Source organism: Salmo salar, chromosome ssa02, assembly GCF_905237065.1.
Source record: "Salmo salar chromosome ssa02, Ssal_v3.1, whole genome shotgun sequence".
Classification (NCBI taxonomy): Eukaryota; Metazoa; Chordata; class Actinopteri; order Salmoniformes; family Salmonidae; genus Salmo; species Salmo salar.
In genome coordinates this window covers 13,579,948-13,593,491 of record NC_059443.1, presented here as the reverse complement: position 1 = coordinate 13,593,491, position 13,544 = coordinate 13,579,948, and the positions used below count along the sequence as shown (strand labels likewise).

General features: G+C 43.3%; 1 protein-coding gene across 3 annotated transcripts in view; it reads right to left on the bottom strand.

The window, feature by feature from the left end:
• The window catches only part of ano10a (anoctamin 10a), a 39,045-nt gene extending 26,475 nt beyond the window's left edge, over window positions 1-12,570 (bottom strand). For 2 of the 3 annotated variants that reach the window (XM_045698120.1, XM_045698123.1), the window contains exons 1-11: window positions 12,268-12,570; window positions 11,136-11,295; window positions 10,262-10,459; window positions 9,879-10,013; window positions 8,150-8,269; window positions 7,356-7,925; window positions 7,058-7,113; window positions 6,880-6,954; window positions 5,062-5,244; window positions 4,434-4,625; window positions 3,876-4,004 (exon numbers count right to left, since the gene is read on the bottom strand). In XM_045698120.1, coding sequence (XP_045554076.1) covers window positions 3,876-4,004; window positions 4,434-4,625; window positions 5,062-5,244; window positions 6,880-6,954; window positions 7,058-7,113; window positions 7,356-7,925; window positions 8,150-8,269; window positions 9,879-10,013; window positions 10,262-10,459; window positions 11,136-11,274 — 1,797 coding nt within the window. In that variant the 5' untranslated portion in view covers window positions 11,275-11,295; window positions 12,268-12,570. Of the gene's footprint in view, window positions 1-3,875; window positions 4,242-4,310; window positions 4,626-5,061; window positions 5,245-6,879; window positions 6,955-7,057; window positions 7,114-7,355; window positions 7,926-8,149; window positions 8,270-9,878; window positions 10,014-10,261; window positions 10,460-11,135; window positions 11,296-12,267 lie in introns of all 3 variants that reach the window. The other variant, XR_006759851.1, reaches the window with a different exon arrangement.
• Window positions 12,571-13,544: the final 974 nt, after the last annotated feature.

Genomic DNA, 13,544 nt, shown 5'->3' with positions numbered 1-13,544 from the left:
CAGAAACCCTGACACAGAGAGAGAGACAGAGACCGAGAGACAGAGACAGAGCTTAGGTAACATTTTCATAGGAAACCCTGACACAGAGAGAGAGAGACAGAGAGAGACAGAGAGAGAGAGACAGAGAGAGAGCTTAGGTAACATTTTTCATAACGGAAATCCTGACACACACACACAGCGAGCTTAGGTAACATTTTCAAAAAATGTGTCATTGTTTGATAGAGAAAAATACATTTACATATTTAAATCAAACAGCAAAGTAAAAGCCACACTAGATGCAGTGTTCAGGGATTAAGTTGGTACACAGGACACATCCCAAATGTCACCCTATTCCCTACATAGTGCATTACTTTTTGACCAGAGCACTATGGGCCCTTGCCAAACCTAGTGCACTAGCTATATAGGGATTAGATTGGTTGGTACAGGGAATGCCAACTGTCAGTGCCCAGGGCCTGGGGCATGGCAAACCTGCTGCTGGATTCTAATCTGATTATCTGAAAACCACCTTAAAATGGGATTGGCTCTCCGATTCCCTGCCTAAAATAACCCTCATGGAGAAAGTGTCACAACAAAGACTACTGATGTGTTTTTACTAGCATAAATAGTATAGGCTATATCTGGGAATAGGATGGAAGGTAAAATAGAAATATTTCCTCCCGATTTCTCCTTGTTCCGTGGAATGTTTATTCCATCTCATTTTAAAAAGGTATAGATAGTCTGTGCTTTTGTCAACGGATAATGCATGAAAGGGTAGGTTAACATCTCAAAATGCATGAACTATAACTCTTCTATTACATAATCTGTGCAAATGTACAAACACATTCAACTTGACAATGACAACAGCATTTTAGTGTGTGCAAACTTGGTGTAATAATAATCTTTACATGTAGGCTAATCATTACATCTAGGAATGTTCCATCAATCCAATGTCTGGTGACTGCTTAGACTGGGATCAGTGCATCAAAGAGGCCAAGTTTGGAGAGAATGCCTGGCCTGGCTGCCCTGACTGCCAAGGCCAATGCATCATCAAGTGTTTCAATTACTCCTGATCCTTAGCCTTCTCTTCTCTCTCCCTCCCTTCCGACCGTCTCTGTGGCTTGGCTACCCTGTTGCCTGGTTACTGCTCTGTGAAGTATGCCATGCCGTACAGTAATTACCCAGGTATCACCTGCTCAACAATGAGCCCTGTCCCAGCCAATCACAGACAGGAGAGAGGAATAACAGCTAGCCAGGAGAGCGAGAGAGACAGAGCCGAAGGGCCCTCGTAACATTTCACATTGACTAGACTGAGTCCATGGCCTTTAAAAAACAAACTTGCGCAACATAGGCTAACTTCCATAAATGTGATATCAATGCAGCATTATATGGTAGTAAAGAAATCAAATTCCACACGAATTTTTTTCAAAATGCCATTTGATGCTACAGATGTTATTTTTATTTTTTTTGGGGGGGGTCAGTATTTTTCCCACTCTCCTCCTATATGATCCGGTGGTCTGGTCCCACTGTGGGGTTGAGACACAGGCGTCTGGTCTGGTCCCAGACCCCATTCTGCCAGGGCCCTCCCTCCCCACCACATCAGACTAACAGGTTCATATTGATGGAACAACATAAGTCACTGCACTATAGTACTGTCTGCACCTCAAAGGTGAAATGAGGTATTGTACAGCAGCAACATATCACTCTATCGTAGAGCTGGATTGACTCAGAAAGACCTGTTCTCTGTATCGTAGAGCTGGACTGACATCCCTGACAGAAGGCACTAGAGGCCCTAATAGACATATCCTGCTCTGCTTCCTGTAACTGGCTTGGTTATTATGTCAGCATTCTAAATGGTACCCTATTTCCCTATAGTGCACTACATTTTACCATGGCCCATAGGAGAGTATATGGAATAGGGTGCCATTTGGGATGTAGGCTATATGTCTGCAACATTGACTGCCTCTGTAGCACTACTCATAGAATAGAATCTAGATATTCATAGAATATAATCTAGATATTCATAGAATCGAATCTAGATATTCATAGAATAGAATCTAGATATTCATAGAATAGAATCTAGATATTCATAGAATAGAATCTAGATATTCATAGAATAGAATCTAGATATTCATAGAATAGAATCTAGATATTCATAGCCTCTGCCACAGCGTATCATGTGGATCAGTGATTCATGAATATTTCTCAAATCGTTTCTGGCAGATATTTTGCGGTGATTATGTATTGACAACGTTCAATGAATACATAAACAAACAATGCATCCAGAAAAGGATCAGTGTGTGTGTACCCTGTCCCTGCGTGCTGAATAGCAGAGCTGGTTCTGCTGCTCCAGTCTGTAATGGACTGAATGATCTGGCAGGGAGACGCCAACCCACAGATCTACAGGAAATGTGCTGCTTGGCAGCAGTGCGAAACGTGCCTGGATGTACAATAAGCTAGTGAGGTAGGTTCATCTCTCCCAGCTCCTACCCTCACTTCTCCTCTCACTTTCCCTCTCTCGCAACCTTGTGCTCTCTCCTATTTCTCTCCTTTTCTTTATCCCTCCCTCACGATCTCTCTTTCTCATGTGCACAGACAACCAGACAGTAATCCAGTGTGATAACCCTGTGCTGTAGATTTGTGTGACATCACATGTTCTACAGAGTGAGGTGGATTGCAGACAGACAGCGCGAGAGAGAGAAAATAAGCCCTGATCCACCCTGCTCACCTTTGTGAGAACTTCAGCCTCTGAGCCACCAAGGTTAGAGGTCACGGCATTATATTACCACACAGCATCAAGGCCTGAGCAGCCGAGCACAGAGCCCAGGCACAGAGTATACAGGCCACACATGCTCTTCATTCTCACAGGGTGGTCAGGGCAACTCCGTGGGCGCTGGAGACATACAGTATGTGCAGGAGCAAGTGTGTTGTATTTACTGCTGCCTATCTGGATGTCCATGATTCTGTCTGTATTGGTGCTGGTCTGTATTAGCTGGTGCAAAGACAGGAAATCAATAAATGCACAAATCTGAAATGTTTGAACCGCAGCAAAGGGGTTGTCATACACAGTATTAAGGGAACTGGTTTACTTGCTCTGCGGCAGTTCTGTAGACAAATACAAAAACTATTTTCAACCAAACATGCACCCATGACCTCGTTTCAAATCCGTAAAAATACAGTGTGGTTTAGCATATAGATAAAACACACTAGAATGGCCTCTTAAGGACTAATACAATAAATGTGTATTCTATTCTAATGAACTACCTCTCCTCTGCTTCAGGCCCCCCCTCTGCTCTTTTTGTCTTAGTTATTTTAAGCATTTTCTCTCGAGGGCTGGAGGTGCATGCGGAGGATGTTGCACAACGAGCTCCCCCAATTGTGATCCTAACAGACGTGGACTGACTGGAGTTATTCTGGGTCTGGAAGCTCTAACAGTGCATTATCCACACATATCTCCCCCACTAACACAGGTCCTATCTATTGGCCTAGCCTCTGTACTCTTACCTGCTTACAGCTGCACTCAAAGACACAGTGGAGACAAGACCTACAGTACAGCCAGGACATAAACACCCTGTCATCATCATCTTCACACATGCTAAACCAAAGCAGCAATGATGGATCATTCATTCTATGACTCTGGCACCATCTGCTGGCCAGCCTGCTTCAACTCTATTCTGCTGGCCAGCCTGCTTCAACTCTATTCTGCTGGCCAGCCTGCTTCAACTCTATTCTGCTGGCCAGCCTGCTTCAACTCTATTTAGGCGCAAGAAGCACCAAAACAGACACAATCTTGGAAACAAGAAGTTGAATTAGATTTTAAAATGAGTAGGAAATGATTGCATACATGTCTAGTCAGATTGTGTGTGTGTGAAGAGTGAGGTGTGAAAAGGGTACAGTACCTCGAAGCCCACCACCCACAGTATGAGCTGTGTCTCTGACTCCGGGAAATAGGACTTGACTTGGGGGGACATGCCAATCAAGGCACAGTTGGTCACCACGGCGATCACACTCATGGCCTCAAAGGCAAGCTGGAAGAAAAGAAAACACAGGAACTTTCCCCCCTGACTGGTCTCCCTTTCCTTCCTATCCACCACCGTTCAAAACAATCATCACAGTTAGACAGTAACCTTTTTATCCTTAAACCTTTCCTTCCTATCCACCACCGTTCAAAACAATCATCACAGTTAGACAGTAACCTTTTTATCCTTAAACCTTTCCTTCCTATCCACCACCGTTCAAAACAATCATCACAGTTAGACAGTAACCTTTTTATCCTTAAACCTTTCCTTCCTATCCACCACCGTTCAAAACAATCATCACAGTTAGACAGTAACCTTTTTATCCTTGAAAATCTTATCTCCTTTAATTATCAAATAAAGTCAATCAAACCAACCAACCACACTAAATGTACTATAGAGAACTAAACAGAGTAGAAAGAGCTCTTAGGTCAGCCTTACCTGCCACACCCCTATATTGGCTGCAGGCTCAGAAAAGGGTCTTTTGAACACCTTGCACATCTTGAAGGCATCCGAGTAGACCTCTGTGACGTTGTTGAGCACCACCAGCACCGCGGCCAGAGGGTAGACACAGGAGAACAGACTGACATAGCCAAACAGCAGGAACAGCTCCAGGTAGTCATCAAATGTTCCCTTAATAGAATACAACAGAGTTTATACAGATTCATGGAGGTTAGACTACACTAGAGCATTACAATACCCACTTCAGCCACTGGACTCTTCATCTATGTCTGTCTAAACACTGCAGTAACATTTCACTTGATGGGGGTATTCTGTGCATAAGGCAAGCATAACAGCATAACCAATCAAGACAGTGGTTAAGAGCGTTGGGCCAGAAACCGAAAGGTCGGCTGGTTCAAATCCCCGATCTGACTAGGTGAAAAATCTGTCGATGTGCCCTTGAGCAAGGAATGAACCCTAATTGCTCCTGTAAGTCGCTCTGGATGAGAGCGTCTGCTAAATGTCTCAAATGTAATGTAAAGATACTGCAACGCACATGAAGGTATCATTCATCACAACCTTCCTAGTTACACATTCATTCTCCCATAACTTGAGTCCTCCAACTCACCAGGTAGGTGCTCATGTCTGCCTCCAGCTTGACCTGCTCAGAGAGGGGCAGCTCCTTGTCTTCCATGGTTTTTATCATCCTCTTATGGGCCTTCTTGTTCCTCCTCCTCTGGAGCCAGTAGGGCAGGAAGGCCTCCATGATCTGGTTCAGGATCTGAGACGTTATCAGCAGCGTGGCCAGACTCTGAAAGGAAATAAAATAGGATATGATAGTAGATAGTAGTAGCAGCAGTAGTATGAGTAGTAGTATGAGTAGTAGCAGTAGTATGAGTAGTAGCAGTAGCATTAGTAGCAGCAGTAGTATGAGTAGCAGCAGTAGCTGTAGTAGCAGCAGTAGCTGCAGAAGTAGTATGAGTAGAAGCAGCAGTCTCTCCCCCTCCCTCCCTCCCTCCCTCCCTCGTCAACCTGGCCTGATGATTCATTGCTGTCCCCAGTCCACCTGGCCGTGCTGCTGCGGAACCCTGACCTGTTCACCGGACGTGCTACCTCTCCCAGACCCGCTTTTTTTTTTTCAACTCTCTAGAGACAGCAGGAGCGGTAGAGATACTCAATGATCGGCTATGAAAAGCCAACTGACATTTACTCCTGAGGTGCTGACCTGTTGCACCCTCGACAACCACTGTGATGATAATAATAATAATAATAATTATTATTATTATTATTATTATTATTATTATTTGACCCTGCTGGTCATCTATGAACGTTTGAAAATCTTGGCCATGTACTGTTATAATCTCCACCCGGCACAGCCAGAAGTGGACTGGCCACCCTTCAGAGCCTGGTTCCTCTCTGGGTTTCTTCCTAGGTTCTGGCCTTTCTAGGGAGTGTTTCCTAGCCACCGTGCTTCTACATCTGCAGTGCTTGCTGTTTGGGGTTTAAGGCTGGGTTTCTGTACAGCACTTTGTGACATCAGCTGATGTAAGAAGGGCTTTATAAATACATTTGATTGATTGCAGTAGCAGCAGAAGCAACAGAAGTAGCAGCAACAGCAAACGACACTGGTTGCATCCCAAATGGTACACTTTTCCCTTTATAATGCACTACTTTCACCAGGGCCCCAAGGGCTGTGGTCAAAGGTAGTGCACTATATAGGGAATAGGGTGCCATTTAGACAGAAAATGAAACACAATAACAGCATTGGGGATATTGCTAGTAGTGAGAGCCTTATATATGTATCTCTGTCTCTGTTGCTAGTGCCTCTAGCGTCCATGTCTGGAATGATGGATCACTTGAATCGGAACGTCTAAGGCCAAAAGCTAGTAGTGACCAATGATGTGTATAAACTCTGGATTGCTGATGCTATATATTGTCCATTTGAGAGGCTTTGAAGCCACCGGTCGGCCATATTGGCTCTCCCCAGTGGGAGCAGTCCTCCATAGGAATGAATGGAATTCTACAGTATTTCAATTAAAATTAGGACAAAATTAGATGTATTTAAGATGTTTTGTTGTAGTAGTAGTGGAAACAGTAACAATAGAACTAATATATATATATATGTGTATTCTATTACAGACACCTTAATGCATACTTTTATATTATATGTTAGCAAAACATAAAACAAAAGAAATACATTTTGTATTTATATATTTCTTTTGTTTTATGTTTTGCTAACATATAATATAAAAGTATGCATTAAGGTGTCTGTAATAGAATACACATGTCAAAAACAAAATGTAGACATTAACACATGCATTTCTATAGCTTCCAAAATCTTGTTTACAATGAAGGAGGATTACCAAGATGGCTGCGCGGTGGCTTCAATACAGCGCCCCCTGTTAGTCATCCAGGGTATATATACACATCATTGGTAGTGACCCACCTGTCTGAGAAGCACCATATCCTGCATCACAAAGGCAATGTAGAATAGGGAGGCAAAACAGTTGAAGAAGTTGAACTGGGGAGAGAAGATGACAAGTAAACTGTTAACAAAAGGATTTTCAAAATCAATGGTAAGTTGAAATGATCATGGAAACAAACCAATTTCCTGTAAGACTCACCACCAATACTTTAAGGACCAGGTGATTTTGAAATGTTGACTCAAGCCTGTGGTTTTCTAAAGCAAAAATAGCATTGACTTCAGAAACAGTTTGTCTTCTATCAAGTCAACAACTCTCTACAGTCAGCAAAAGAACAAGAACACAGGAATCACCACTGTAGCGTTAAGACAATGTATTTTTAGCCTCAATGATGTGTGTGTTCTGTTGTTTTCTGCATTGTGAAAACAACATTGTATGTATTATAAAATATGAGCTAAAATGCATTCATCCACCCACCCACCCATCCAATCCCACTCACCCCAGCCAGTGAGGAACTCTGCAGCATAGCGGTATATGAGGTTCATGATCTCTATAACTACAGCGTAGATAATACTGGGGATAAAAAGTAGCAGTCCCGTCCAGAAGGTAGGCTCCTCATCATGGATCATCAAGGCCCAGCCCTCCATGTCAAAGTAGATCATCATGACGTAGAGAGACAGGTAGAGGCACAGCAGCACAAAGGGAACAGACACCAGGTAGATCCTCAGCTGACGCTTGGCGTTTGAGTAGAGTGGCTCCGCCCGCCCCGTGACGGGGTTGACGCCCAAGACGCCGTGGAAGCCCGGCCTCGGCTCTTCGAAGGCTTTCTTCCTGCTCAGGGTGCCCCAGCCGTACGCCAGCGAAGCGCTGAGGCGCTTCCACAACTCCAGGATCACTGTGCACCACACCAGGTTGAAGCCGGCGAACACCGTGAACTTGTCGTAGTCCTCCCAGTCGAAGAGGTAGTATGGTATCCCTATGAGGGCCATGGGGATCAGGGCCAAGGTGAAGTACTCCAGGAAACCAAAGTAGAGTGCCATACCCTCACCAAAGTAGTGCCTGATGTCATCTGGATGGACCATGGGGAATCATGGGGAGGATTTAGTCACAAACAAGCTATTCGGAGGTTCTTAGAATGTTCCATGTCTTGTACATGGTGATAGGCTAATCATTTGATATACTCCAGTGAAGTTCATATTGAAAGAGATGGATAACACTAAGATAATACATTTGACAAGTGTAGCCTTAGGATTCAAAGGGCATAATGATCAAGCCATGGCAACTGTAACTTACCAAGAGGCTGGAAGGACAACTTGATCTTTTTGAACCAGGAAAAGGAAAGCCTCTTGAGTTCCTCCTTCTCATGCAGAGGGAAAACTTGGACAAGGACCCCCTTTGATTGCATTCTGCGTACTGAGATTAGATTAAAAACAGAAGAGTCAGACCATTCACATTTCCCCCCCAGTCTCCTGACGCTATTTGTCATGTGATTCTAGCCATCTTTATTAGATAAGCATAACGAAACTTGAACTAGTGGCCCATGCTAGTGTTTCCCCAACTCCAGTACCTCCAACAGAACATGTTGTTACAGCCTCGGACAAACTCACCTGATTCAACTCATTGAGGGCTTGATGATTAGTTGACAAGTTGAATCAGATGTGCTTGTCCAGAGCTACAGTAAAAATGTGTACTGTTGGGGATACTGGAGCACTGGAGTTGGGAAACGCTGGCCTATGCAGGCCTATGCTCTTTTGGTGAGCGATAATTCCCTTGTTAAGTTGCTGAAGTGCTAAAAATGACTGAGAACATTGGCTACTTGAGAGCAATGAAAACAGTTGAGTTTGAACTGTTAACTTTCCTCATAATGAGAGAAAGCTTAGTTTTCTAAAACAATAACATACAGACAATGGTGGGGACCCACATAATGTACTAGTATATTTGTATCAAAATAAAAAGCTTTAATTTCATGCCATTTCTTGACAAAATTATTTCCAAAACGTTGCATTATTTTTCTAAACAATTGGTTAAGCTGAATAGCAGTCTATCTGCTCAGCAAGAGCATTGACTCCTTATCTCGTATTTGAATAATCCACTGACACTTGCATATTTATTGTCCTTATTGCTAACTCTGATGGGGAGACAATATGAGGATTATGTATGTTATGTTTCAAATATGGTATTGGCTTCAGACCTGGGTTCAAGTAGTATTGGTTTTCATTTGTGCTGAACTTGACTGAGCCATGCATAAGATCTATACACCTGACATCAGCATGATGCAACAGGGATTCGTTGGGCCAGGTGATGTTTTTACAGTTCTCAACTGTCCAGTATTGGTGATTGCATCCCCACTGGAGCTGCTTCTTGTCTTTAGCTGATAGGAGTGGAACCCAGTGTGGTTGTCTGCTGCAATAGCCTATCCGTGACAAGGACCGACGAGTTGTGCGTTCAGAGATGAAGTTCTGTGCCGTTATTTGCCTGTTTGTGGCCCGCCTGTTAGCTTGTATGATTCTTGCTATTCTCCTTCGACCTCTCGTCAACAAGCCGTTTTTGCCCACAGGACTGACGCTGACTGGATGTTTTTTGTTTGTCGTACTATTCTCAGTAAACCCTTGACACTGTCATGTATGAAAATATACTGGAACCGGCACACCTGGCACCGACGATCATACCACGCTCAGTCGCTTTGCCCATTCTAACGTTCAATCGATCAGTAACTGAATACCTTGATGCCTGCTTTATATAGCAAGCCACATGACACACTGTCTGTAGGAGTGCACTATTTTGGTGAACGGAGTGGTGTACCTAATAAACTGCCAACAGTGTTAATGGCTCTGAGCTTCCCTAGCACAATGGAACCAATGGAATAGTCCCAAAAGTGCAAACCCTGCCCATCTGACATTCCAATCCAGGCAGCAGGCTCAGAGTATTTGAAAGAAAATGTATACCATTTGAACCCAGGTTTGATGACTGTGCACCCAGTGTTTCAGTGTGGCTGAGGTCATAGGGTCAGTGCTGTACTTACTGACTGACTTCCCTGGATACAGTTTCATCTTTGGATATCCAGGCACGTGGACCTCATCCTTAGCCCTCAGGTTGTCCAGTCCATGTTTTATGATGTATTGACACTCTGCCATGCTCAGAAAACCGTCCCCATCACCTGTAGTATAGAGACAGACAATTAACACAGTTACAGTCACTTTGTTTACTTAAACAACACGTTGCATTTACATATCAATCTAGTTATTGCATTGTATAGTAATATAGTTGTAATAATATAATACAGAACATTTAAAATACTATTCATCATCTATAGTACATTCACAGTTTACTGTGTATGCATCACTAATGGCACCCTATGCGATAAGGAATAGGGCGCCATTTGTGACATACTGTACCCTAGATTACCTTGGAACTCTTTGAAGTTGTGCTTGTTGGCATACGTGAAGCCTCTCATGGAGCCGTCCTTGAACTCCTTGAAGAGGCCCACGTCCTCAGCTCCGTATAGGAGCCTTTGCCAGGAGGCCCCCACCACATACACATTGGGGTTGTCCTTCTCTGTGCCCTGGGCCCCTGGAGTCAGCTGCTCCACCAGCAGCTCAGCCCCTAACACAGCAGAGGAATCAGGACAGGTATGAAGGTGTCAATAGACTAGGTGTTGGTCCCAAATTACATCCTATTCCCTTTATAGTGCACTACATTTGACCAGGGCTCATAGGACTCTGGTCAAAAGTAGTGCACCATGTAGGGAATAGGGTGCCATTTTAGGATGTAGCCTAGGACAACCATATTGTATCAACAGAGCCAGACTGACTGGTTAATAGATACAGTAACTAAAAGGGACTTTCACACTATTGTACCGAACCGTGCTCTTTTCAGTGAGTATTTCACGATATAAGCGATAAGGTCACCCTGCTTTGTTTTCACATAGCTTATCGCAGGTGGCATCAGGGCCCGTATTCATAAAGCATCTCACAGTAGGAGTGCTGATCTAGGGTCAGTTTTGCTATTTAGATCATAATAATATTTTAGAAACAGATCCTACATCAGCACTCCTACTCTGAGACGCTTTGTGGAAAAGGGCCCAGATATGTTATCGGATCAGTTTCACTCACTTTCAGAGAGCACGATAGAGTGAAAGCCAAATCTTTAACATTTGTATAAAAGAGAGGAAGCAGAGGCAAATTGAAAAGCGATGGAGAGAAGACTGTTTCAAATGTTGGGAAGCTTCAAATCTCTGTTCCCAATATACAGTAGGTAAACTAAGCTCAATGTACTGTACCTCCATCTTGCTGCTTGTCTCTGACCCTGTTTAGTAACCATGTGATGGCTTCCTCTTTGGTTTCCGAAACCAACTCGATGACCACCAGAGGGGCAAATGTTGAGCCATCACTGTCATAAACTGGCAAGCTTTTTTGCATTTTCCCCTCTCCCTGTGAAGCCTGGAGAGAGACAAGATAGGAAACAAATGAATTACACATGACTGCCTACAAGGACCAAAATGACAATGATAAGTTATTGCACATTCAAATGTTGCTCTAGGTAACCAAATTGCTTATTGCTCCTCGTGCAAATGTGAGTTGCAGCACCTTCACCTGGCCTAAAACAATCTTATATTACCTAACAAGGTGTGGTATGTTCAGGGGTGCAGCCTTGAGGCGTTTTACTAGTCTGAATACCAGTCTCTTTAGCTAACATTCCACTCCTTGTCATTGCCAAAGAGGCTGGCCTTTCAGCAATCTCAACGTTCAACAGAGAGAAATAGTAATGGCGTCTTAGTTCGCCATAGTTCGTTGGACAAAGCTTATGGGAAAATGAATGAAGTTTTGTAGGGTTTTTTGGGCTAAAGAGACTGGTCTGATTCAGACGGGTTGGGTTAAATGCGGAAGACACATTTCAGTTAACTGGATTCAGTTGCACAACTAACTAGGTATCCCCCTATACCTTTCCCAGGCTAGCGTTTTACAGTCTGAAGTCGTTAACTTCTGAAGTTGCCTTCATATTCTAAAACGCATTCTCTTTTAGTCATTATTATGGCTTGGGTTCAGCCCAACTGATTGATGTCATTCGACTGTTTACTTTAGCCGTTGAATCACAACGGCTTAAAAACAGATTTCCCATGTATTAAAGAGGTTCAAGTTTAATTTGCTCCGAAATCTGATTGTGAATATCAGCTAAAGCTGTCTACTGACAGTGACAGCTGAGTGTTTTGGTGTGAGAGGGCGGGCGGGGCAGTATCGATGGGTGGTTATAAACACTGTTACAAGGTATACTCACGATTGCGTTACTCTGAAGAAATGTGTTGAGCTTCGACGTAACATTGTCATGTACAACTGGGAAACATTTGACACAAATCGGAACAGTAGATACCGGTAGACCTTTTACATCAAATCTCTATAAACAAGGCTACTCACCACGTCCTTCGTTCGCTGGCGCAATAAGGTCCACTTTTAAAGGTTGCCCGCGAAGCCAAGTCGACAATAAAAACCTATTTCGAATCGTCTATTGTCTTGAGAAATCAGAAGTTGCTTGACTTCTGCCTTTCCACGTCACTGGCACTGACAGGCAAGCGCCGCTGTAGACTTCAGCCCGCAGTTTTCACACCCACCAACGTGCTATGCTGTGTGTGTAGGCCTACATAGCATAGAGATAGTTAGAGGACGCAACATTGTATCTGTCTTATTATGTCGTCTGAGAGCATGGGCAGTGTTGTCACTTTTGTTCTTCTACTACTTCTATGAGATAGTAAACAAACTGAAAGTGTGCATACTGCCACCTGGAGTGTGTTGTTTGAAAAGGTACAAAGCCAAGGTTGGTGATTGAATGCCACCTGCAGTTATGGAATGTTTGCTCACAAGTATAATTCATTGGCTGATCCCTCCTGATGACCTGGATGGGATTATGTGTTAATTCCTTAACCCATAACAAGTCCCACCCCAATGACTACTTAAAAATAGTGAAAGTCTTCAAATGCGCTGCCCATGCTTAGACAAGCTCTAGAGTCCTGTATCTATCTCTATGGAACATAGGCAAGTAAATCACGACAAGAACACTTTCTATGGAGCTTCCTCATTTGAATAGGATTGTAACACGTTTTTCTAGTAGGACAGGCATACGTCTTATTATGGAGGAGAAAATACAGTAGTTATAATGTTGACAATTTTATTTTAACCTTTATTTAACAAGGAAAGTCAGTAAAGAACAAACTCTTATATACAATGACTGCCTATCGGGGAACAGTGGGTTAACTGCCTTGTTCAGGGGCAGAACGACAGATTTTTACCTTGTCAGCTCGGGATTCGACCCAGCAACCTTTCGGTTACTGGTCCAACGCTCTAGTGGTTACCTGCCTAGTGGTTAGACTAAACCTCACCAGACAATCAGGTGAGGGTTATTATGGTCTTGCTCCAAGGATACAAGTATTGGTTCTTGTTAGTTTGGTTGGCTAGGTTATTATTACTATTGCGGTTGTCATATTAAAAACACAGAATCCATAGCATTGCATTGTCTCTCATTAGAGTCTATCGAATACGACTTGTGTAAATAATTGTATTTGACCATACCAGAGTTAATTTGTGGCAGAGAGGTGTGTATCTTCCGCAATATCACGTCCCACAGCGTCAGTAAAAAGTCGCGTTCTTCTTCAGGGGTGTATTACTGAAACCGTTTACTTCAAATGGAAAACATTTTG